Source organism: Hirundo rustica, chromosome 1 (genome assembly GCF_015227805.2).
Source record: "Hirundo rustica isolate bHirRus1 chromosome 1, bHirRus1.pri.v3, whole genome shotgun sequence".
NCBI lineage: Eukaryota > Metazoa > Chordata > Aves > Passeriformes > Hirundinidae > Hirundo > Hirundo rustica.
The window spans coordinates 104339448-104364818 of NC_053450.1; the positions used below are offsets into that span (position 1 = coordinate 104339448).

The 25371-nt window shown below is 38.2% G+C and overlaps 1 protein-coding gene across 1 annotated transcript in view; it reads right to left on the minus strand.

Annotated features, from left to right (window-relative positions):
* TPK1 (thiamin pyrophosphokinase 1) overlaps nt 1–25371 on the minus strand; it is a 309075-nt gene that overhangs the window by 138642 nt on the left and 145062 nt on the right. The window contains exon 4 of the mRNA XM_040081488.1: nt 20575–20647. Coding sequence (XP_039937422.1) covers nt 20575–20647 — 73 coding nt within the window. The remainder of the gene's footprint in view (nt 1–20574; nt 20648–25371) is intronic.

Genomic DNA, 25371 nt, shown 5'->3' on the forward strand with positions numbered 1-25371 from the left:
AGGGCTCTCAGCCCCCCAAATTCTTGTTTTGTATTCTCAGAAAAGCATCTCTGTAAAAAAAATTAAATTGACATAAGAAATGGAGATGAAGATTTCATTTCACTTGTATACTGTGAAGTTCAACTTCAACCCACATCTTTTGTAACTCATCTTGAAAATCAAATTCTTGTGCTGTACACTGAGTGCCTGCCATCATCACTGGGGTCTGCAATCAGCACTCAACCAACACCTAGGCTTTGCATGATGCAACATTGAACTGAACCCTTCCCCCGCTGAACTGGAGTAACTCCAGGGAGCAAGATCTCCCTATGCCTCAGGAATATATTCCATTTCCTCCAAGTTTCTTAGCTAACAAAGCAGAGTTTCTTTATCTACAGATCATTGCAAGGAGGGCGCAGTAATTCTGGTCCCAGTCTGTTACTCGTCTTTTGCCAGCACTGATGTGAGGAGCAGGTTCTAGTCCGGGACACAGGAGGCATCCGTGTTCTCTGAAAGACTTGCTTAGACTTGAGGGCCAAAGAGCTTATTTCAAGGAATTCAGCTGCTTCTTTCTGAAGTCATGGAAGATTAGAAACAGTGTATATAAATAAAGAACTTGGCAGTCAATAAGCACACAATAGCTACACACACTGGAAGGCATTGCTGTGCAGACTTTTCTAGGGCTGGCAAAGCAGGGGACATAACCAAGGAAGTCCAAAGGCAGAGAGCCCTGAACACTCCAGCTGGATTTGCTACCAAGATTTGCATTATTCCACATTCATCTTCCACTGCATTTTTCACGTACCTCACCTGCTTTGAATAAATAACAAATTATTGCCTCAGATAATTATTTTTACATATCACATTCCTCTCAATAAGAGTTCTGCAAGGGATCCCAACCACTGTACAGCCCATCTCTGAGAAGGCTGATATACTGCCTGCTTCTCTTACACAAATGCGTTTTCTTTAAAAGCCATGAACCTAATAGCTATTTAATACTGAACTCCTTACTGCCCTGGAAATCTCCAGCGACTCAGACAGAAGTAAGTGATCTGCGTGGATATTCCTGCCACACCACCCAGCTCTTGCTTCTTCCTCTTCTTTTCCAATGATTCCCCATGTTATTTGATTCCCCATGTTTTAACTCACTAACCACTTTACTAGATTTCTATCTCAGAAGAGGAAAAAAAGACAGTATAAGCCAAAAATTGTTAGTCAAGTAGCAACCTATGTAATTCTTCCCAGAGATGGCCTTTCCCTATTCACTAGCAGCTCATTTCTGTTCTTCATAATTTCGTTTCTCTGCCAAACCTTTTGGTCAAGGGTTGCTGCAGACAGGATCCAGTGGCAGTACCTCAGCCCTCCAGCCAGGCTATGGAAAAGGCAGCCTCTTTATCATCAACTACAATCCAAAGCAAAACAAAACATCATTGCAATGACATCCATTCTCTGCCCTGGCTTCCAGCTGAAAGGTGTCCTTCCAGCCACCTTACTGAGTTTCCCATGTTGGCACCTCTTGGCCTGACAAGCAGCTGGGATAACTTGCGTTCCCACTGCCAGTTTGCTCTGTCCCAGACAGCAGGAGAGTCACCCAGCCTCACAATTAGGTCTGAAACAAGACTGCTTTTTAACACTTGGAAGATGCCTCCAGCCTCTGGCTTGGCTTAAGAGACAAATGGATGGAGCAGACTGAGCCAGACGCTCACTAGTCCGGTACTGAACATGTATATTCCAGTACAAGGAGGGGGAAAGGGGAGAACACATATAGACACATACACTCTACCTAAGCCCTTAGGATCTCCTTTGCTAAGTTTGTCCAGTGATGGTGAAAGAAAATCAATGTGTGAACTGAATCTTAAGAAGCACTCAATGTGGCAAACAAATGATAACAATACAGGAAAGGCAGGGTGCTTGACCAGTCTTTGTAAACCTCTTCACAATTCGTCTTGTGCTAGAAGCCACTGACTTCACCTGTACCAGTGAGGAAGAGGGGACAGGCAGGGAATAAACCTACACATATGGGGCTTACAGGTACGGCGACACCACAAATGATTACAGAAACATCATACATTTGATTCTTAAAGTGTAGGATGCACAGTGAAATCAATAAAGTAAAAGGGATGAGGGAAACAAAATATTGAGAAACATATGGACATGGATCAATGAGTTAATAAATTGGCCTTGGAATGTTGGGCAAAGGTTTTTTTTGCAAAGTATCTCGTATAAATTGAAATGCTAGTGAGAATCTGCACTATTCCATTTCCTTTAACTGTGCCTTATCCTTAAGCTTACACCATCCTGTCCTCTGTTACTGATTTTTCTTTGGCCGTCCTTCTGTACAGAGATGCAAAATAGCAGTGACAAGATTAAATCAAGCACCTGCTTTTAAATAAGCTATTAGTAACACACAAGGGAGGCAGGGGACAGGGAGCATAAACACTGATTGCAGTACAACAGTAGCTTTTCTTGCTCAGTAGTGCACTTACAGAGATGGCTTTTCCCCTTTCCAGATGAAAAATTAGTCATAGCAGGTTTTATTACTTCCCATACTACAAACTGATAAAGACGACTATTGGAATAATTACATTATGCTATAATTACATACAGTAACCAATTGTCAAAGGCATGGCAATGTTCTGGAAGTACGTTGAATTCTAAACACTCTGTGTATTTCTCAGGCAGCCATTAAGATTTTTTTTTATTCCTTTATTGATAATTCCAAGCTTACAATTTATCAGTATATGGCAAGTGAAACCCAAGTGCACAAGAAGTGATCCCTCCATGACAGCTCTGTGGAGAATTGTTCCAGAGACCTTTGTGTCATTCTCAGGGTTGGGAGCACCCTGAGTCATGCTGCAGAGGTCAGTTAAGATAAAGACACTCCAGGGGATACCTCATCAGGGTGGCCTCAGACTTGGAAAGGAAGCCTGTGCTGGCAGCAGAGGCTAGGAAGAAGAGGGAACAGGAGGAAAGACAAAGCATCATAGCATCTTTGAGGGAATTTAGCTGGAAGCATTGCAACCTGCAATTCACCCAGAAATCAGATACATCAGACAGACTTTGTTCTGGAACCAGCATGGCAAGGAAACTTTATATTTGATTGGGTTGAAATAAAAAGAAACAAAAGGTAAAAATATGTATTTCTATCATTGTCTTTCTTATCCTTCTTGCAACTCTTTAAGCAAGTCCTGTCTTAGTTAAGGAAAGCAAATTTCCTCTTTTTGCATTGTGTTTCTACAGTGGAGAAAAGTTAACATCAATTATAAATAGCATTAAAATATCAGTCACAACTGCAGGCCTGTAACCCACTCCATAATCACAAACTGGACATTTGATGTGGAAGCTGCTTGATAAAGAAGGACGCAAGAGAGCAGATAAAAATCTGCATCTGTTTATACCAAAGATGCATCTCCACTTAATTTTGAATACAGTCCTCTCAGGATGCTTATCCAGACTAATCAGACTAACATATCTGTGGACTGTCCTGTATGATGGATTGTTGGAATTTCTTACCTAACATTTGCATGAAATGTAGTGGCTGGCTTGTCTGGAGGTCAAGAAGGAGATTTGATCTGAAATTCTGTTTGCACTTTTTGTAGTTCAAAGGCACAACAGTTTAAAGTTCCTCTGAAAAGAACACATTCACTGCAGTAGTTGCTCACCTGGATTGGTACCTATAGCTAAGTGAAAAGCAAACTTCATCTCTGTAAGTATGAAGAATCTTATTTTCCTTGAAAAATACAGTGTTGTGTCTTGCGATGCACATATCAGCAGTTAGGAAAATGCAGGACAAATAATTAAAAAGAAAAAATAGTGTACAGTTTAAAATTGTCAGTTTATTGAATATATATAAAACAGTGCCTAAGGTCTGAATCTATGAATCAGATATATGTTGATGTAAAAAATTGGGACATACTGCATTTTCCCTATTATTTTTAGCTTTTGCTGTGTTCTTTAGAAATCATCAAGGGAATCATAAAATAGTTTGGGTTGGAAAGGACATTAATGACCATCAAGTTCCAATCCCTCTGCCTCTACCACAGGTAGGGACACCTTCCATTACAGCAGGTTGCTCAAACTCTCATCCAACCTGGCCTTTAATACTTTCAGGGATGGGGCATCCACAACTTCTTCAGACAAGCTATTCTGGTATTTCACCACCTTCACAGAAAAGAATTTCTTCCCAATATCTAATCTAAGCCTGCCCTCTTTAAAGCAATTTCTCTTGTCCTACCAATACATGCCCTTGTGAAACTCTCCTTTTGGAGAGGAACTTTTTATTTTAGACTCTCAAGAGGCCTACCTGATTTGGGGGAAAAAATCCTGGAACAGTATTAGTGACAACAATCAACTAAATATGCCAGTACTGAGGAAGGAATGTTGGTATCAAGATTCAAATTAGGCCCATTCTTATACCATATTTTGAATCAGGATTTAGTGTATCAATTGTCAAATTTACCAATTAAGTCATTAAAATTAAATACAAGCTCTTTCTACAATAGATGCAAATCACATCAGGTCACATTATACTGGCTATTAAAAACATGCAGAATAAAAATAAACCAATGAATGTAAAATCCAGATTTGCTCCTAGATTATTTATTATTGCAGATTAAACAGGTTTAAAAAGGAAGCAAACAAAACAATCACCTGTGCTGTTTACATCTAATCATTAGAGTTACAACTTGAAAACCATATGCCTGGATTCTTTCTTCAGAGACAAGCTGGTTTCATCAAGTTTACAGAAGCATCTTAACTGATCATTCAAAAAGGAAAACAAAAAATTATCTTCTAAAAGAAAAGTTCTTTTCTTGGTAGGTACTCAAGATGAGCTCAACCCAGAATACAATTTTGTTATTATTCTTAAATGACACATTTGCCTTCCCAGAAAACTCTATCCAAATATGCTTCTAATCAATTTATTAATTGCATGCATCTTTTTACTCTTTGAAAGATGCTTCTCAGTTTTTGGAGTTTTTTGTTTGTTTGTTTGTTTCTCGGTTTTTGGTTCCGAGATTCAGGTGGTTTTAGAGTCTTTTTGCCCTCTGCAAAGCTCTGAGCCAAACGCAAGAAAGAGACGGAGTCTTCAGGTTCTGATTTTTCAAGGTTGCGCACTTCGTTTATTGTTTCTTATCTTACAAATTTCTCAGTGCCCAACAAAGGTCTGTGCAGCTGCTCGGGCATCTGGTGATTCCTCGACTCCTCCCGCACTGGGCTGTCGCTATCTTTTATACTAATTGCTATGTATTCTTTATTTATCATTATTTGCCAATACCTATCACTTATACTAAACAGGTCATCTCTGCTTTGACCCAATCTCTTTAAACTACTTTGTGCCACCGTCACTGCTGAAAATGGAGTGAGGGAAGAAGAAAGAAGAAGCAGGAGACAACGCCCCAAATCCTCCATCTTGCTCCCATTCACTTCCATACTAAAAACCCAAACCTACTGTTTTCTCACCCTGTGATAAGCTAAACTACTGTCTTTCACACTCTTGTGGCTTGCAATCCTTCCCGCAGTGCAGGAAGCCTTTCCCATGGACTGAGATCAAAGCCAGTGTCCCTCTGGGCTCTGGGCCAGGGTCCCAGACCCCCCTGTCCAGGTCTCCGACCCTCCAGGGCAGCCAAAGGAATGCCCTGGACTCCAACATTTGTTTGTTTGTTTTTTAAATCAAATCAAATCCTTCTTTCAGATGAAAATTGGAATCAAAATAAAATGCCACAACCACTATTTCCCATTTTTAAAAGCAGTTAAAGATTTTAGTTAAAATCTAGGACGGGATTCTCCTGTCTCATCAAATGTAATCCAGTGCCATCACTGGAAGCATGTCATGATATACTTCTCACAAACTTTCTAGCATCCATTTAAAAATACTTCTGTCCCAACTATGATCTATGTAAAATTGCACACATAATTTGCGGCCTGATTTTATTTTAATGGATCTAAAATGAAGACTCTGGGATTTTTTTAATCTTCTCCCCTGTGTGTTTAGCCCTTTATATATTTATTTTACCTTTATTTCATTAAGCTAAACAATACAAGCTCTTCTAGTCTTTTTTCACAAAACAGGCTGTTGAGCCCCCTGCTTATTATTTTAGCAGGTATTTTTTGAGCCTGTTTCAGGCTCACATTTGTGTGTTTTGGAGACAGGTTTTCAGAGATGTATATGGTGTTCTAGGGATGGCATAAAAGCTACAGTGGCCCTGAGAGAAATCCTGCTGCTGCCTATGAAGCCTTCCTTCATCAGGGGATCACCTCTGTTCCTGCTGCTGTCATACCATGAAATGACACATCTGCAGTGTCATTAAGATTGAATCTTCTCCCACATGTGTGATTGTGAGCCTGAGCTCTGTGTGATATGTGGATATTGATTCTCCTGACCCAGCTCTTCTGTTCAAAGTAGGATGGTAACAGGAGGTTGAGCAGTTTTATTGCCAGTGTATGGCTGGCACTTTCTGATAACAATGATTTTCACTTCCATGTGCTTCTTCCCATTAGCCAAGTGTGTTTTTCCCCAACTTCCCCTCTTGTCCTCTTTCCCAAAGCTTTAGGTAGGTTTTGTTTTGCCATGGAGTATTATCTTCAATAACCATGCTGACCTCATGAGTCAGTTTGACTTCATCTTTCTGCATCTTCTAGGTAACTAAAGTACCCATTGCTACATGTGGAGCTGACAGAAGAGAGCTCTAATTCTATTTTTGCTCATCATCCCTCCTCCTCTTCCATGCTTCACACTTTCTTAGTTTCTTTTTGGAGTTCACATGGTTATATTTGAAGTCTTCCTTGTCTTTCACCTTTTGCTTACAAACCAGTTCCAGGTAGAAGTTGTTAAGACAAAAGAGATGAAAATTTGCCTTCTCTTTGCTTAGTGCAAAAGCTCCTCTACATATGGCCTTCTATTTTCGATTTTGCAAGGCATTTTTCTTTTGAAATACAGTTATATAAGATTTATAAATAAACCCCCAAAACTGAAGTACAGTACAGACCTCACAGTCCCCGAATGTACCAGAAATGTTTTACTGCCTACCAGAACAATACTGAAAATACTACACAATCTCATTTCTCCAGAGACTGCATGCTGAAATATTATCTGCCGTCAACCAGTCAAGTACACCTGGGTTTTACCATTTAAATAGCATTTTTCCCCCCTCATGCCCAAAAACATGAGTGCAAACCAGCTGACCTTATTTTTAGTTCATCATACACATGCAAAGTAATTTCACATTATCCTTATTTTCTTTTTAATAATGTAATATTTCTATTTAATCCTTGCCTGCCACTTTGCCGTATTTCCAATAAAGATGTAAAAATCTATCTGCATAGCAATAATAATTGTCTTAGTACTTCTATTTTGGTGCCAAGTTTCTTGTACAATAGTCAACAAAGCATTTTAGTTACTCCTTGCTGACTTCATCCAATTTTCTAGCTGGGTTACATGTGTTGACCACCACTCCAATCCACATATTATTGCATGTTCCTCTGTTCCATGCTTTAGTCCCTAATTTGTGTCTTTACCCTTTACTAAATAAAGCAATTTTATATCTTACAGAGACATGAATATGCTACAGAGACACAAATATGGTTATCTAACCACATTTTGCCTTTAAAAATTAACTGATTTACTAGTTGAACGCAGGAGCTAATGTTGATCACATCTTATCATCAAACCCTGCTGTACTTTATCATCATCTCATAACACATTTTTATTCATACACTAAAAGAAAAAAACCCCAACATTTTACTTTTTTTCAAATCTAAGCATTGAACTGAAGCTAAATGACTAAATAAAATAATTATAGTAATAAAAAAAAATCTTTGACTCTACAGTAACCTTTACTGTACCAGAGTAGCTTCTTTAGCTTATTCTGGATTCAAATGCTGAGCTAATAAGGTGGCCAGTTCTGTTTGTTCCCCTTAACTTTCAGCAGGTCATATCTTAAAAAGCTTTTAAATTTACTTTGTATGATTTTAAACCAAATTGAAAAAATTATTAAGAAAGTGCCACATTAATAATCTCAATTAGGTCTACTTTTCAAGAGAAATGTATGAATTCAGTGAAATATTAAGCCTGTGGTTTCATCTTTCAAATCAGGTTTGTTGTTTTGTATTTGTGATAGTGATACAAAAGGTAGTTGCTAAATATTTATTAACTGCTGAAAAGTAGGTAGATGGCACTGTATGTTTCTAAATCAGATACTCACACAAGTGTCTGACAAGCAGACTTCAGCAACTGTCTTATCTGCCAACATGGCAACTGGAAGAGACCTCCTGTCTCATCACATTTGCTGCCTGCAGTCCTAGTTAACTACATCTTAAACACCCTTCCACTGAATCATCAAAGACCAAAGCTGGGCTCCATACACTCAGGCACATAATTTGAGGTTGAAATGTCTGGGATTTCATAGCTTCATCAATATAATATTCAAGGATGGGAGACATTTAGAAAGCATGTCTGTGTACTGCTCCATTCATTACTACACAAATACATTCGATGAATGCATTTTTGAAGGTGGAATTTCAAAGTCTGGCTCTCCTCTCATGTTTTAATTCAGATTTTTTGTCCAACCACAATGCTCTTTATTCATACCGCAGACAAAACTCTCAGCCAGAAGGCTCAGGAGCCATTATTTTAAACTAGTGAATCACTGGAAGCAGTGGGGAAAAAAAAAAAAAAAAAAATAGGAGAGTGAGATGGTTTGTAGTAAAAAGAAATAGTTGCTCTACTAACAGATAACAGGATTGGAAGGCATTGGACCTTACAGTATCTTTTGTTCAATTTCTTTAAAAGTGGATTTAACTAAAAGAGAGGCAGTGTAGACACCAGTTATATGATATGGCATCAGATAATCTTTACAAATTCCCCCAGGATTTATCAAACCAATTTATCAGATTTACCCTAACCCTTCAAAACATCTTGAGTTTGCCACTAAAAGTACATCACATAAGTGATAAATAGTGCTCCCTAAGGGACCTTAAACTTTTCATACTATTTCATTCCCAAATCTAACCAGTCCACCCTACTTTCCTCCTGCCACAGGGAATTCTGAGTATCCCAAAGCATCTATAAGCTGCCAACCCACACGTACATTTTTCACATTATACAGAACCAAGTTCAAGAAGAACTTGTCAAAAAATGTCAAATGCAATTATTCTCTCTTTCACATATTACTTTCATTCTCTACCTATGAATGTGCTCAAACTTCAGGTCTGCAAGGCATTCAGACATAGCACTGACATATCAAAACATCACAGGGGGCTATCCTGTATTCTGTACAGGAGGACACAACCACTGGGGAATCACTGACTTTCACTCCTAGCACAGTGTAATCTATTTCCGTGTACAAAATCCTGAAAGCCTCACCATTTCTCATAAATCTATCTTAAATAATTTCTCCTAAATCAGCTGAAAATTTATCAATTACCTCTTATTAACTCTAAGAGACGAACTGAGATCTTCCCATGGCTTTTGGCCTTCTCTCTGCATATGGCTGGCTAGGGGAGGACCCATCCTGAAAATCCTGTCACAATCAGGGAACTGGCATTGACTTGGATAGGAACAGCACTTCACACCAGGACACTGCTGCATTGCATTACACTTCATTTGGAAGCCTGATGCTAAGGACTACAATCAACACTTCATCACAAACTGCAGTCAATTGGAACAAACCAATTATTTTTGATGAAAAAGTGTTCAGAAAAACTTCCCAGTGAAGCAAGAAAGTTGTTTTGCATTTAAGGCACTGAAACTCTGAAGGTTCACAGCTAGAAGGATTCTCTTCTACAGAAGAGGAGCAAAGCAGAAAGAAACTGAGTCTGGCCACAATCAGCTATTTGCATTTCAGGGTAGGTGAAAATTAATAGAAATGGTAAAATTGGAAGGGTAGGCTGTCTCTTTTGGCTGGACTGTTTCTAACTGCTCCTAGATTGTGGGGATGGCTCTTTGGCAGTCACTGTGTGCAGCCCAGGGCTGCAAACCACAGCCAGGGCAGTCCAATGAGGGTGGCACAAGGACTGAAGCATATAGAAGCTCAGTCAGTAAAGGAAAGGCATGTGCTTGAATCCATAACTGCTCGGAGAGAGGAAGACTTGGCTTGTCCAAACACTCAACAAATTACAAAAAGTATTTGTAAACTTCTCCCCACCCCTGTCCAAGATCAAGCTAGACATATTTTTTAGCTGGAATATGTGTGGATTGATTCCACTGTTGTTGAGAAAAATGTCCTTTGCAACACCCTGCCCCTCAGACCACACCACACTTGCTCAAGGTTGGGTGGGATCAGAGCTCTTTTGGAATCTCAGTGGAGCTCTTAAGAAGGAAAAACACCTAAAGGAGTGTCAGACCTCCTCAACCCTCTCTCTCTTGTTTTATCTTATGAGTGGGAGAATATAACAGAAGCTGAGCTATGGCATTCACAGTTTCCTCCTCCCATATGGCCCACTTCTAGTCTGGGATGAGCTCAAGATATCAATAATATAACCTTATTGAAGAAGAGATTTTGTTGAATCATTCTAGAGACCTTCCCTACATTCAGCTGTGAAAGCTATTGGTGCCAGATCAGAAAGGCACTTCTACAGGTATTCACGAGTACATTTATTTGCTCCAAAGAACCTGCAAAAAATACAGGATATAGAACATGCTCTGAGGCTTGAGTGTGCTCCACTACTGTAACTGTTAGTATTTCCACTAGGAAATGTATCCTAAAGTCCCAAAGATTGTTAACTGGTTAACTGATTCTGGTAATGTTAACCAGCAAATTCTGGTGAGTTGACTATTCCTTACTTGAAGGGTTATTACCAATTAACTGCAAAGTAAATGCTTACTGAATTTGTTGCTTCAATTGGGTTAATGATTGTTTGGACAAATTATACATTACAAAAGGACCTGCTGCAGAATTTGGACACAATAGTCTTAACATCTGTAAATTTACAGTAAAAATATTCAAACTTTCGTTGTAGTTTGTTACATTTTTAGCTCCTTGTAGGATTTTTTTTCTTCACAGATGACTCTCCCATCAAAGCTTAGTCAAGGATGGAATAAATTTTATTTTAACTTCAAACAATAAGATTTAAAAGAAAAACAACAAAGAAAAGCACCAAAACCAACCACTCTGCACTCCTTCTTAATAAACTGGAAATCTTACTTTTAGATTAAAAAAATATGGTGTCCAGGTGTGTGTGCTTATTTTACCCCAGTCACTTCTTCACAACAGCAAAAAAGTGACAGCAGATTCAATTTGCTGATGTGTCTGGGAAAATTTTCTATCTCTATCCAGTTCTCTTTCCTGCTCTCTGCTTCTACCTTTATTTTTCTCTCTTAAAATGCTTACCTTCTCCTAAATTTTAAAGAGCCTGGGCTTTTTTCTTCAGTTTTCATTCCTCATTTTTCTCCCCCCACATTTCATTTTTCTCTCTTAACTCATGTCATTGCATAGGGGACTGTATCCATTTCTAATTATAACTCCAAATCTATTTCACTTATTTCACTTTAGATTAAACTTATGGGAGTTTTTATCAAAGACCATCACAGCTTCTTCAGGGAAGGGAATCCAACAGCACATCAGAATGCAAGCTATCTCAGTCTTAAGAGTGGCCAGATTGTAGCTGATTTTCCTGCACATCAGCTTATCCAAGCTTCATCCAAGACCTGTTTGCTGGACTCTGCTGAGCACTCAAGGAAAACAGCAGAATTGAAACAGAAAAACAGAGCTTCAAATGAGCTTGCTGATGACAGGGAAAACAGCAAGGATCCAGAAGTATATTACTGTCAGAAAAGTAAAAGCAGAAAGTACCATGAAAGGTTAAGTATGAGAAATACTCCAATTTACAGAAATTTCCCTGCCCAGCTGTATTTAAAGCTGCTAGAACCAGAGTTCTTCCATTCCCCTCCACCCCCTGTAATGGTGTTTCTCTGCCACTAATATCTTCTTTTAAAAAATGACATCTTAATTAAACTTCTTCCTAGTATATCTGAATGTAATTTTTACCATCTTGCACTGAGTGCAGCTATAAAAACAGACCTTGTATTTTGCATGTTTTTGACCAACTCAAAATTCAATTAGTAAAAATAACAATCTGTGCTCCAGAAGCCATACTTGAACTTTTCTGCGGGACTCTACCTCTGTCTTGGTTTATAAATAACCTTACACTTCCACAGCTTGTGAACTAACACAGGCAAGTGAAAATTTGGCAGCTTTAGCTCATTCTTTGTCTCACTGTAAAGCTACAAAGCATTTAACTTCTCTGCTTGGACAATACACAGAATTTTCTCTCTTTTCCATTTGATGGCTGGTGGAGCACTCATCTACCTGTGTGAACACAAACAGAACAAATCCAACCTTATTCCATCTGGACTGTCATCCTTGAGGTTTTGTAACTGGATTTCTGTACGTGAAGTATAAGCACCACAAGGGCAACTTTATGGAAAGTTAAGACATGCCATCCCTGGGTCATATGTCCCAATTTATGGTGCCTTTTTAAATTCATAGTTGTGTCAAAGATGAAGAAGCAAAAGCTATGGTGGCCTTAGTGTATCTGCCTCTGGAGTCTGGAGGTGAGGGAGAATGATCCTGAGTAGCCCACACACTACTTTTAAAGCAAGAGAACCCACTCCCCAGCACACTCACGACAGGTCCCTCAAAGCATGTTAGAAACATTCCTCCTCCTCCTTGTCCTTTTCCTTCTCCTCTAGCTAACCCCTAAACCTTCCTGCTTCAAAATGAGCAATAGATTGCATCTTTTCACTCTGCTTCTGAAATGAGAGCTGACAACTTTTTGACAGGATACACAAAAGAATTATTTGCACAGGCTGACAAACTGCTTCTTAAAATACTTAGGAATTGTAACATCAGGATTTTAGGGAACTCTTGGTCAATGATCTGTTTCTGGCCAGACTTGTGCTCTTGGTGGCTCGTGAGCTGCCACACAACAGTCAAGTTTATAAATCCCACAGGACATTTGGGCTGAACTTGAGTTTGCAGCAACATTTGATGAGCCATGAGGCTGTGGATTCTGCATCTTTGCTGAAGTCTGCTCTAATTAGGAGTTCATAGGCAAGGGCACTGAGCCCTGTGCTTTGGGAACAATTATCTCTTAAATTCTAAAAAAAGAAAACAAAGGATCAATAAATCCCATTTACATCTAAAATGACCTATAATCTGAGTCTTCAGCCTCTAGTACCACATCAAAGTTGTCTCTTTTGTGTGAAGAGGCTTAATGACAAAATAACTGTTCAATTTCCTTCTCCAGATTAAGCTGTCATTGTTTAAAATACTTTTTTTGGTTCCTTCCACTGGAAATGAAGTTAATTCAACACATTTCTATTTTTTAAACTATTCTGTTATTTTCTCCATCACAGTCTGACAGATCAGAGTAATGACTTCTTTCAGATATTAACACCAGATTAAATTTTTTAAAACTCCTGAAAGTAACTCAAATGTCTAATGCAATATAGATTCTACTCTTTCCCTTCCTCGGGCCATAACCAATAGAAGGGAGAAATAAATCTTATACTGCAACATAATATTAAACTGAAATTGGATGCAAGACTAAAATACCACCACCATAATTTTTGTTATATGGTGCACTGTTTTCTTGCATATTCTACTGTCAAGCAGTTGAGCTTCAGCTAAAGCACTTGCAAGAAGAAAGCAAGCAACTCATAACGTGAAAATTGTAATTTCAAACCAAAGTAAAAGAAAGACAAACCATCTCTAATAAAAGTTTGATCTCTTAATTTCTATATACTGTCTCCAAAGGCTAAATTACAAGCTGCAAAATACTGCAAAGGAAAATAGAGTAATAGTTTTTTAAGGCATGAGAATTTGGCCAAATTCAATTCTCAAACCTCCTGGGTAAATTAGGGACTGACTCAGACTCTAATAAACATAGATAGTAGCTCTCAATGACCTCAAAACTCGCAGAATCTCAATGATATTACATTGATCTTACAACAGAAGTAGGACTTAGCTGTTTCTCCAGGTTCAAAAGGAGTGATGTGCAACTCAGATGGAAAGAACACACATTACCTAGAAAGATGCAGGCCTGCATAACTGAATGTTTTAACTTCTCTGCTCCCTCCTCCCAAGCTGCCTCTGCAAAAACTGATTTTTGTAAGGTGCTACCTTAGTGAAAGTGTAAAGAGTGATCTAGAACAGGACAGAGATTTTTCAGGGATTGTTTTTTAAAGGCACATAAAGAACAGCACAGTGCAAGCTCAGAAGTCCTGAAATCCTTTGTCTTAAGAAAGATTCTTTTCAACAGGACTTTTCAGACATTTTATATATATTAACTCAACAGGACATAAAACATCTATACAGGCTGTACATAATTTTAGGCTGTAAATTGAATGGCATATGCCCTATTTCAGTGGCTTAGTTGTGTACACACCCCCACATACCTATGGGAATGGCAGTCACTAGGCACAATCATTCCAATACAAGCAGAACAGCACTGAAAAGGTGGTTGATATATATTTATCCACTCTTTATCACAATACAAGGATTCAGGAGACTCAAATATAATTATCAAAAAGTAAAGCTCAAAGCCAAAAAACCATCTAACCATCTGAAAGACAGATTCTTCTTAACTGCAAACAAACTAGGGAACACATTGCCAAGGTGATGTTGATTTTTTGGTGTTTTTTTTTTTTTTTTTTTTTTGTGTATACTTGCATTCTCATCAATATAGTGTGAAGAAAAGGGAGCAGACAAATTTTGGGGGAGATTAAATCAATCTATGAAGCTATTAAACACAAAGACACCACCTCTGACATAGGAAATCTTTAAGCAACACATTAGAGGGTGATGAAAAAGTGTATCAAAGAAGCCCCACTGTGCATACTTTTGCTTTCAACAGTATTCTGTTCTGGTTCAGCTGAATGAACCTTTGATCTGACGTAGTGTGACTGTCTGTCATGTTCACCTTTACAAAAGTGCCACCAAGTCCAGATTCTCTTGTAAATTTATGACATATCTGGAACATTGAGATACTGTTAGTTTCATTTAGCATGAATAAGAAATCCACATAACCAGATTCACCTAGACAAGTCACTTGGAAACACAATCTTGACAAGACCTCTGACATACTGTTCAAGGATGGAACCATCTGGGAAAGTTCCTGTTGAATAATTACGTGACCAAGGCATACAGAAATCTTCCAGTCTAAAATCCTAAATTGCATATACAGTCATATACAATTTGAACTATTAACAGCAGGACCATACCAGATTTATAAATAGTTTTATCCTGATGAACCTCTATTCATATGAAGACACTAAGGCTCTTTCAAAAAATGTACATCAGTAGAAAAAAACTACAACTTGGATCTAAATCCAGGTAGCACTAGGTACCCTCAACATATCAGAAGCAGAGCTGAGATAGTCATAGCATGTTTTATGCTTGTCAAAGATCTTGTCAGCAGAATGTATTAACCAAGGGATTGCTTGGATGCTTAAGTAGTGAAAGTCAGGCAGAAGTAGCCAGTCCAACAGCAAGACTGAATTGTTTCAGATCCACTCACAATTTTTAGAGTTCCTTCTGAAACCTTAAAACATTCCACAAAGGAATCAGGCCCTAAAATGAACCATGTTTTCCTTAGAAAACTGTTCAGGAATGCTGTAAATGAGTCAAGCATTTTAATATCTGAAGTCTCACCCTATATTAAAAATTAGTACTGGGAAAAAATGTAACATTTAGGAATAAAAGATAAAATAGTCACATAAAAACTTAATGTTTTTCTTTGTTTTAAATTATAGTAATATAACCGAGGCCAATCAATTAACACTGTGATTTCATGAAATTATTAAAAAGTTTGGCCTTGCAAAGCAAGCAGGGAACATAGCCTAAAACATGCAGTTTATCCAGAAAGCGTAGACGTTAGAGAGACATACAACACTACCAGTGTTACCATTTTGTAAATCTAATTATAGGTGCATCATCATAGAACAAAAATACAGTACTCACACCCTACCTATTAAACCTTTTTACAGCCCTAATAACCATTAGCCCTGGAAATGAAAATAGGAAAAAGAAAGTGCTACAGCTGCAGAACTACCTGCAAAAATAAGCAGCTCTACAGGACTTAAAAAGAAAAAAGAATAGGAAAAGAAGTGAATTTGTAAATAAGTTCATAGCATTTAGTTACAGATCTGAAGTAGAGCCTACTAAGTATAGAGCAGCCCTTTCAAGGCACATGGAGTTTGCTTGGCATGAAAGCCAAACTGGATTTTTAATAAATAGCATAGCCTGGATTTCAAAGGGCATTGGATTCAACCTTCTGCTTCTAGGCGTAAGTACAGATTTGGTGTAATTTTAGATCATGTCTTTGGACTTAAGACTTCAGAAACAGAACCTTCTTTGAGGCATAACAATACAAATGGCTGCTTTAACTTCAAAGCAATGTTTAAAAGGTTTCAATAATAGAAACATTCAGCTAAAGCAAGAAAAGAATGAAACTGCAATGACAGAAATATCACCACAAATCCTCCCTGCTTTGTACAGTGTCATTTCCAATGCACTTCAGACTGTACAGAGAAAGAATGCCAGTACATCTATTATGGGATCACATGAACATGCATATTTATCATGAAAGTACAAAACCTCTTCTCAATTTCTATTTTAACAATGACAGAAAATACATAGAGTAAAGAATACTAAATTGCTATTCTTTATCTTTCATTTACAGAGCAAGATGATTTTAAAAAGAAATTTTAAACATGACATTTCATTTTCAGTTGTGGTGCAGTTTTATCCAGTTTTAACATTATTTAAGAAATGGGGGAAATAATCTCTAATATTTTAACAAATTTTAATAGAAGACTACAAGTACATCCTTGACAAGCCAATGAGGCAGAACCAAGACCACAGAAAATAAGAAGTAAAGCTGAGCATCTGACACGTTTACTTACTCTCTCCCAAAAGGAATGCCTAACTCCTCACTTACACATCTCACTCAGAAGTCTGTTACACAGTCACTTTCCAAAACAGAACTTTTGCCTTTAGATCTCTTCATTATGGCATACTATACCTAGCATATAAAAGGGATTTATTTGCTTCATGCTTAATGAACTTTATTTAAATAAGGTTCCCCAACACAATCGTGATTGTCCTCCTAAAAGAAAATGGAAACACTTGTCTTGTAATCCCTGCTGAAAACAAAAACACCATAGCAACTGGTTAAATAATTCCCATTTAGTAAAACCCCTTGACTTCAGGAATCTGTATGTTATGTCTTCCTGTAATGACAAAAATCATCTTGCTTTCATCACTTAAATGAGATAGAAAACCTTCTGAGTCCAGGAGCAACGTCTTGGCATGAAGCTGGTATGATGAAGAGTCAGGCTGTTACTTTGTCATTATGATGATAGAACTGCTATAGACAATGCTTCTCACAACCATTAGCTTCATGTAATGAGTTTAATACACCTCACTACTTACTTTGACACAAACACTTGCATATGATTATGTTTTATAGCTCAATAATTAACATCCATAAGCTTTACAATGAAAAAGTAATTCTTCTGAAGCAATGGCACAGTATCTTCAGATAGGTAAAAAATGTCACAATGCATTAATTTCTGCCAATATAGGTAGCTTTTATAAAATGATAAAAACAATTGATAAAAGAGAATACTTGAAACAATACAGTAATATTATCTAATGGTAGTGGCTTACCTTGTCTCTGAGTGTAATCTGCACGAGAGTAAGGCAGGATGGTATGGGAAGCAACCTTAATTGGCAACATGATGCTTCCCTAAAATCAATGGTGCTACCCTGGTCTACTTACCTGAAACTCTCCCACAGCCTATTTTAAGCATTCCTAATATATTTTGGGTCATGAACACATACAGCATTTCTAAAAGACAGTGACTTTGTAAATTGTCTGGACTACAGAGGGTGCTTTAATGAACAAGGTGCTTTACAAGAGAAGAAATATACACCTCTCTCCAATTTCTGTGTTTTATTACATCTTATCAAGATCTTCTTAGACACTCAACCAAATTTACCATCCTAATTTTCTGATTATGGAATGTTAATTTTAAAAGGCAAAAAATTATTTTTCCTACCATACTCCCAAACTTAAAATTCTGAAGTCTATCTGCATTTTTCTCAGTCTTGTATGAAGACCCCTGTAGGGGGTATGTAGAACCCTTGTTCTTCTTGTATGAAGAACCCTGAAGGGTTCTGTAGGCTAGAAGATGCTGTTCATGACACCTTTAAAATCCTGACAAATTACTTCTTCCTTTACAGCCTATCAGCTCAGTCCTGGCACAGATGTATTAACTCTGTATGAACCAGAACGATTCACTATGTGTCCACAGAGAAGATGTAAACTGTGCATCACCGGTAAGATGCAACTAAGCTGACAAGAAGGATGCTATGGCCAGAAAAGCAATCCCTGTGCAAAAGGGTTATATCTACTGTATTCCACCTCCTACCCCTTCCATCTCCCCTCTCTCTGTTGAAGGATCCTTAATTTGCATTCTTTGGTAGGATTTACCTACTTACCAGCATGCTGATCTTATAAGCATTAATTGCAGAATGACAGAATGGTTCAGGTTGGAAGAGACCCTAACGAACATCAAGTTCCAATCCCCTGCCATGGGCAGGGACACCTGCTACTAGACCGGGTTGCTCAGAGCCTCATCCAACCTGGCCTTGAGCACTGCCAGGGATCGGATATCTGCAGCTTCTCTGGGCAACCTCTTCCAGTGTCTCACCACCCTCACAGTAAAGAAATTCTTCCTAATATCTAATCTAAATTTCCTATCAATTTGAAGCCATTCCCAGTAGTACCGTCACTCTATAATCTTGTAAAAAGTCTCCATCTTTCTTTCAGATAGTGAAACGTTGCAATTAGGTCACTCTGAAGCCTTCTATTTTCCGGGCTGAACCACTACAATTCTCTCAGCCTTTCCTCCTCTCCTGATCCCTTCACACTTCTAATCATCTTGGTGTCCCCTCCTCTGGGCTGGCTCCAACAGTTCCATGTCCCTCCTGTGCTGGGGACCTCAGAGCTGGATGCAGCACTGCAGGTGGGGTCTCACCAGAGAGGAGCAGAAGGACAGAATCCCCTCCCTCACCCTGCTGCCCACACTGCTTTGGAGGCAGCCCAGGACACATTTGCCCCCCAGTGCACGTGGCTGGGTCATGTCCGGCCTCTCATCCACCAGCACCCCCAGGTCCTTGTCCCCAAGGCTGCGCCCAATCTGTTCATCCTCAGCCTGTGTTGGTCCTACAGATGTCCATGTCCATGTCCATGCCAGAGTACTGCATTTTGCAGTTTCCCCTTTTACAGACTCACAGAATTATAGAGGAAGCTGAGTTGGAATGGACCTACAATAATCAGTGAGTACAACTCCCAGCCCTACACAGCATCATCCCCACGAGTCACACCAAGTGCCCAAGATTGTTGTCCAAACACTTCTTGAATTCATTTATTCACAGTTCATGAATTTTCACTCTGTTATGAACACTTTTATTCCAAAGATTTTTATTTTATTTTCACTTCCCAAGATGTAATTTAAAGATTCCAGAACATTTTTCTTGAGAGGTTCTCCTGGAGACGAACAGCCATCACATATTTCTCCATTTTTAAAAATGGGATAGAATATGGAAATAAAACCCCACAGTGCTCAAAGAGAGACTAAAACCCATCTCTACACACTCCTCCAGCCATCCCCTCACAGTCTGAAACCTTTTGTTCTAAGCATTTGATCCCAAGCCCATCAGGGAAGATTTTAGGCAAATTTTATTCTTATACATGAATTAGCAGCAGACTAAGTCAACTACCTCAGAAGGATCAAACACTTACTCCTCTTGCAAGTGCAGCCTGCTGCACAGGTAAGCTGGCCTGTCAAGGCAAACCGAATTTGCAGACCCCTGCTGTTCAAGATGCCAGGGTAAAGAACCGTGCTCATCACAATAGCCTAAATAAGTAGGCAGGTGAAGCGTTAAATACCAAAGAATCAGGTAAAGTCAGAACTTTGAGCCCTAAGACCTGAGAAAAGTGCTCTCCATTGGAAATAAATTAACACAGGCAGGAATTTATCCAGTAACTCATTAAGGAGGACACTCCACTAGTGTAGCAGAAGTAGTTGACTGTAATTCAATGCTTCAGGGTGTGAGGGAAGAGACAGATTTCTCCATCTCCAGCTTTCCTCTAAAAAGTAAAGTCATATCCTACAAAATAGCACACTGAGAGACTCTCTAGAAAGCATGTGGGTACCCACCAGGTGGGAATCATGGTAAGTTAATCTTTATTTCTCTGTATCTCACCAAGCAAAAGAAGTCACAGATTTTTCCAGAAGTTTTATCCTAGTTCGTAGATGCTGTAATCTCTACCAACATCTGATCTATTTCATCACCTGATACTATGAAAACTCACTCTGTGCAAGACTTGAGCAGTACCTCACCTCCTGTGTTTGTTTTAAGCATTGGTACACTGCCACAAAGCACAACTTCTGAACATCTCAGGTGTTTACAACTGAAGCCTCAGATGAAAAAATGAAGCCAGAATCACTTCATGACCAAGGGGAGCACTAATGGCTTGGATCTTACAATGCTCTATCACACAAAAACTCAAAGGGATTTAATTTACCTTGACCTTGTAGTACTCCTTGACTTCAGGCAGAATGGAATCAAAATCACCACTGATGTAATCAGGCAAGAAGCTGAAAGGAAAGCAACGAGCAGTGAAATGAAAAATTAATCCATCTTACTATATTTAATTTTTATTTTCTCAAGAGTACTATGGGGTACAAGCATTAATCTTCCAAAAGGAATATGATTTCCTTAAAAGCATGTTAAAACAAGTTGATGTGAGGTGACACAAAATAAGGTAACAAACGAAATGTAAAACTGGTAAATCTATTCTCCCTTTGCTGAGGGAGCTGCACATTGCTTAGATGCTTATATATCTCCCGAGGTCAGTAAGACTTGCATATGCCTGGTCCTAGAAAGACAACTTTCAAATATCTTTCAAATGTATCAGTCAGCAAAGAGTTTGAAATAGCATATCTGAGTGCTGTACATCAAGCCTCAGAGGATATCATTTGTCAAAAGATGATGATGCTTCTTGGACATCTGGTATGCCATAAATGTTTCAAGGATTTGTATTTTAGTTGTTAGTGATGTCATCTCATTTTTACTCTTCCTGATTATTAAAAATATTCCCAAAATATGGAAGCCAAATGCTTAGTGGGTTGTAACTCACATGAACTTAATTTCAACTCCTAATCATCATTCGTACAGTAATACAGCAAAGCACATGGAAAAAAATTTGTGATGTTTATCTTATCTTGCCACATGTAACTTTTAAACTGCAGAATGCTTAAAAATATTCATTGTATAAATTTGTACCAAATTCATAATGAAACATCCACTGTGCTATAGCGAGAACAGTGTAAGAATACTTTTGAAAAAACCCACAATGCCCCCTGAAACACTCAACACAGCTTTCCATCTTACACAACTTCCTGAGTTTTCAGAAGCAGCTGACAGGTGAGAGAGTGTTTCCACTCTTTCAACAGATATTGCAGCTCTGAGTTTTGAAAGTAAAGCTGTGATTTCAGTTATCAATATTTTACAATGGGGCTACCACACTTTACAAAGGGGATGAGAGTTGATCACCAAATTAGACCGCACCTTAAACTGTGTTACAAGGAATTAAACAGAGTATATGGGGACATATTTTTTATGCCACATGATTTTAGAAGAAAGCTGCAGGGTCTAGCTACTCCTCATATCAGTAAAACTTATAAAAATCTCATGTTCTGTGTCCCTGCAAAGATTTCAAAAGAGATGTGTGGTCACTGGCCACCATTTTCTTTGAAAACAGAAAGCTGCTCCAGTAGAAGTTGTTAAGTACAATTGCTTCATGTGCAACTATGGCATTTCAAATTCCCTGTTCTCCACTATTACTAATGTTGTAATAAAAGGATATGTTCTACAAGTAATCCCTCTGGAAGTGATGGAACCACACTCACTGCAGTGAGAAGGGCGTCCCAGCTGCACTGGGTTTGACTGAGGACACAGGAATCAAGTAGGAGAAATGCAAATGCTTCAGTGCTCTTTTTCATATGCCTCCATCAGTATGGTTCAAAACTAAACAGAAAATTAGGTTTGCTCCATCATTGTAAAGACTAACCTTTCCAATGTACAAAAGATATCACACTTTCAAAAGTTAAAATTTAAAGAGCTGGTTTTTACTTTTCCATGAGTTTTCTAATTAAATATTTACTGAATACAACAAGCCTAAAAAACGGCAGGTATTCTCCTTCAATTTGTTATTTTATAATTATTTTTAATTCCTGTTTCAATCAGGAGGAAACAAATTCACTCTAAGCATTTCAATGGTGGCCCTGACTGCAAGCCCTGGAGGTTTTCCAACGGGTTGGGCAGGAAGAACAGCAGCCGGTCGTCATGGAAAGCCAGCTTGGTATGACATAGACATCCACTGTGATGAAAAAGCTGTTTATCTTACTGAAATGCTGTATATAAATCCAAAAGTATCTTTCTTTCTTTCTTTCTTCTTTTCTCTACAGCAGCTACAAATTGCAGTGCTTTTAAATAATCAACTATTTCTCCTGAATGTTTCAAGAGACATAAGTGGGAGTAAAAAAAAAGTGCCTTCTAAGCATCAAGTGCTCCTTCACAGCTTTTGTTCTCATCCAAAGTAAAACAATTTCCAGTCAAAAAGCTAGTCTTGAATTTTTCCAAGCAGAAGGATCAGGCATTTCAGTTGCACCTCCCATGGGCTCTGCTGGGGTTCCTGGCTGTGCTTCCTGAACATATCTCCTCTGCCAGGAAGCTCTATGTCCATTTAAAATGTACTCTAAGTCATTCACTTGGATCAAAACCAGAACTGACTAAAGGGAATAAAGAATTGTGGTTGGGGACTTCAAAATTTTGAGATGTCTGGGCCTCCCATTAATGATCAAGAAGAGAATTCCTTCTTCTTTCCCCTTCCTGTTTAGAAACACCAGATATGAGGAAAGTTCAGAAAGTCATGCCTGATGAATTAAAAAAAAAAAAAAAAATGGTAAATCTCAACTCCACTGTCTGCCTCACAGACATGAAAAAATACCTCTGCTTTATCTTCAGAGGGAGGATGGTTGCTCATTGTAGCTCATTGACTAAGCAAACCAAAAGACGTAAGGCAACATACAGTATAGAGCCAAAGGCTGCATTTGACACAGTCCTTTTTGAGTTCTGTGGAACAATTGTGATCCTGGTGAGCAGATCTGATTCAAGGCTCTTTCCAATTAACACAAGTGAACAAAATTCATTGTGAGAAGAATTATCCTTGACTGACTAACCTCAGAGATAAGCTGATCTAGAAATAGGGGAATAGTTGAGAGAGAGTTATATGGAAAAAACCCAACTTCAAACTATAGTAACTCAAGAATATTTTGTAATAATTGGGTTTCACTTGTTTGCTTTCATATATTTTTGCATATGTATATTCATATAGTATTGTATAGTTTTGTATTTACTCCCGAGTACAGACTCTAGTGCAGGAGAACAGGCTCAGGAGAATCACACATCAAGCTTACTTCTATTTGAGTGGAAGAAATTATGTCTGGAGAAAAGTAACAAGAAAGGCCTCTCCATAAAAGTCGAAAAAGCTGCCCTTATTTAAAGTACAGATTAAAACCAGGTATTATATTAGTCTAACCCATGTTTTCCTACCCTCTGAACTCAAATTCATGAATAATTTTTATTTTGATGCGTAACTGTATTGAAGATGACATATTTCAGTGACATATCTGACACACATCCTTTAGTGAAGTTTAGCTTTTTGCCCATGATGGCAAAATATGTCTTTAATTCCTAGTGCAATCTAAAATTTTAATTTCCAAACAGTCCAGATGATGCAGTCTATTGCATTTCAGAACACTATTTTATCAGTCTCATTAGCTATTAATTATCACTATGCATATAAGGTCATGACCAGCTCAGCTGGCTTGATGCTCTACTGCTTTATACCGACATTTATCAGGAGTGAGCCAAATCCTTAATCCTAATGGGACTGAAAGTATAAAATTCATGTGAGATCAGCCTAGTGTACCAAGTCTTTTCTAGAGCTGTCAAGAAGCATAACACTAGGTGCTGGGCAACAAAAAATCTTCAGAGGTGTGGGCCAACGGGAGTTTTTCTTACTCTTTTCAATCTCTTTGGGTTGTTGAGGGATTTATTTTGTTTGGATTTAGGTTGTTGCTTTTTATTGCTGTTTGAACTTGCCTTTTTTTTTCCCCCTCATCAGGGTATTTTAGAATCATACTGCATCCATCTAAAATGAGTATGGAGTCAAGAGGGCCAGGATTACTTTCAGATAAGGACCCAAAAGGCACTTCCATACCTGACTGCTTCATTTTTATATATGTAACTTAAACCCCCCCCCAAAAAACAACCAAACTAACCCCCCATTGTTTCCATATGAAACCTTTAAAAGCTTAGCTAGGTTAGGAAGAAAAAACAACACTATTTCTCAGCAGTTTGGAGATGGATTCCAGCTAGATGATTTATACAAATTGGATAAAGGCTGAATGTTGACTGAACAATTTTATGAACTTTCAGGATGCTAGACTGGAAAGCAGGAGGAAAAAAAAGAGGTTCCAGCAAGTTTGACATAGTTTTCAGATATCCCAATCAATTTTTAGTCACCAGTACCGTAAAGCAGCAATTGATTCTTATCATAGACAGATTTCAAACTAAATAGAAGCTATTTGAACTCAGGTTCTTATGCTAAACAAGCACAACTGTGCTTTTTGCCTTGAAGTAATACATCGAATAGACACAGCAATATTGTTTTTAAATATTCAACACTAATGAACAGTGTGTTAAATTAAAAACATCCGAATATTTGATTCTTTATTCACACACTAAGAATTCAGTGTAAAGTGTTAAATAAGCGTTTTCACACAGTTATGAAAAAGAAAAAACAAACAAACCCACAAAACCCCTCAGAAAACCATCACACTGTAGCAGTTTCTACTGAAACACCCATGCTGCCTTCTTAAATAAAATGCTTGGGCATAGCTGCTCAGCTCTATCATTAATTCAAAGTTACAGTTTCCTAGTACTATTGATTTTTCTTGTGGTGCAGTTCCTTTAGCACATAATTGTATGCAATTAACCTTTTTAAAATAAATGTTAACATCAGAGACATGAGCATTTAAAGGCAGTATCTGCATACCCTTTGATTCCTTCAGCTACAGCACAGAAAAGAATCCCATGCAGACAAACCATGTGTCCCCCAGCTGTAACATCTGAGGACACAGAGTGGGTTTCCTATGTTTTTCCTTCACTACTAAAAATAAATTTCAAAATGGGTGTCTTTTACCTTGGACTAATAGGCACACACAAACCATATCCCCGTGGAAAAAAAATCAGT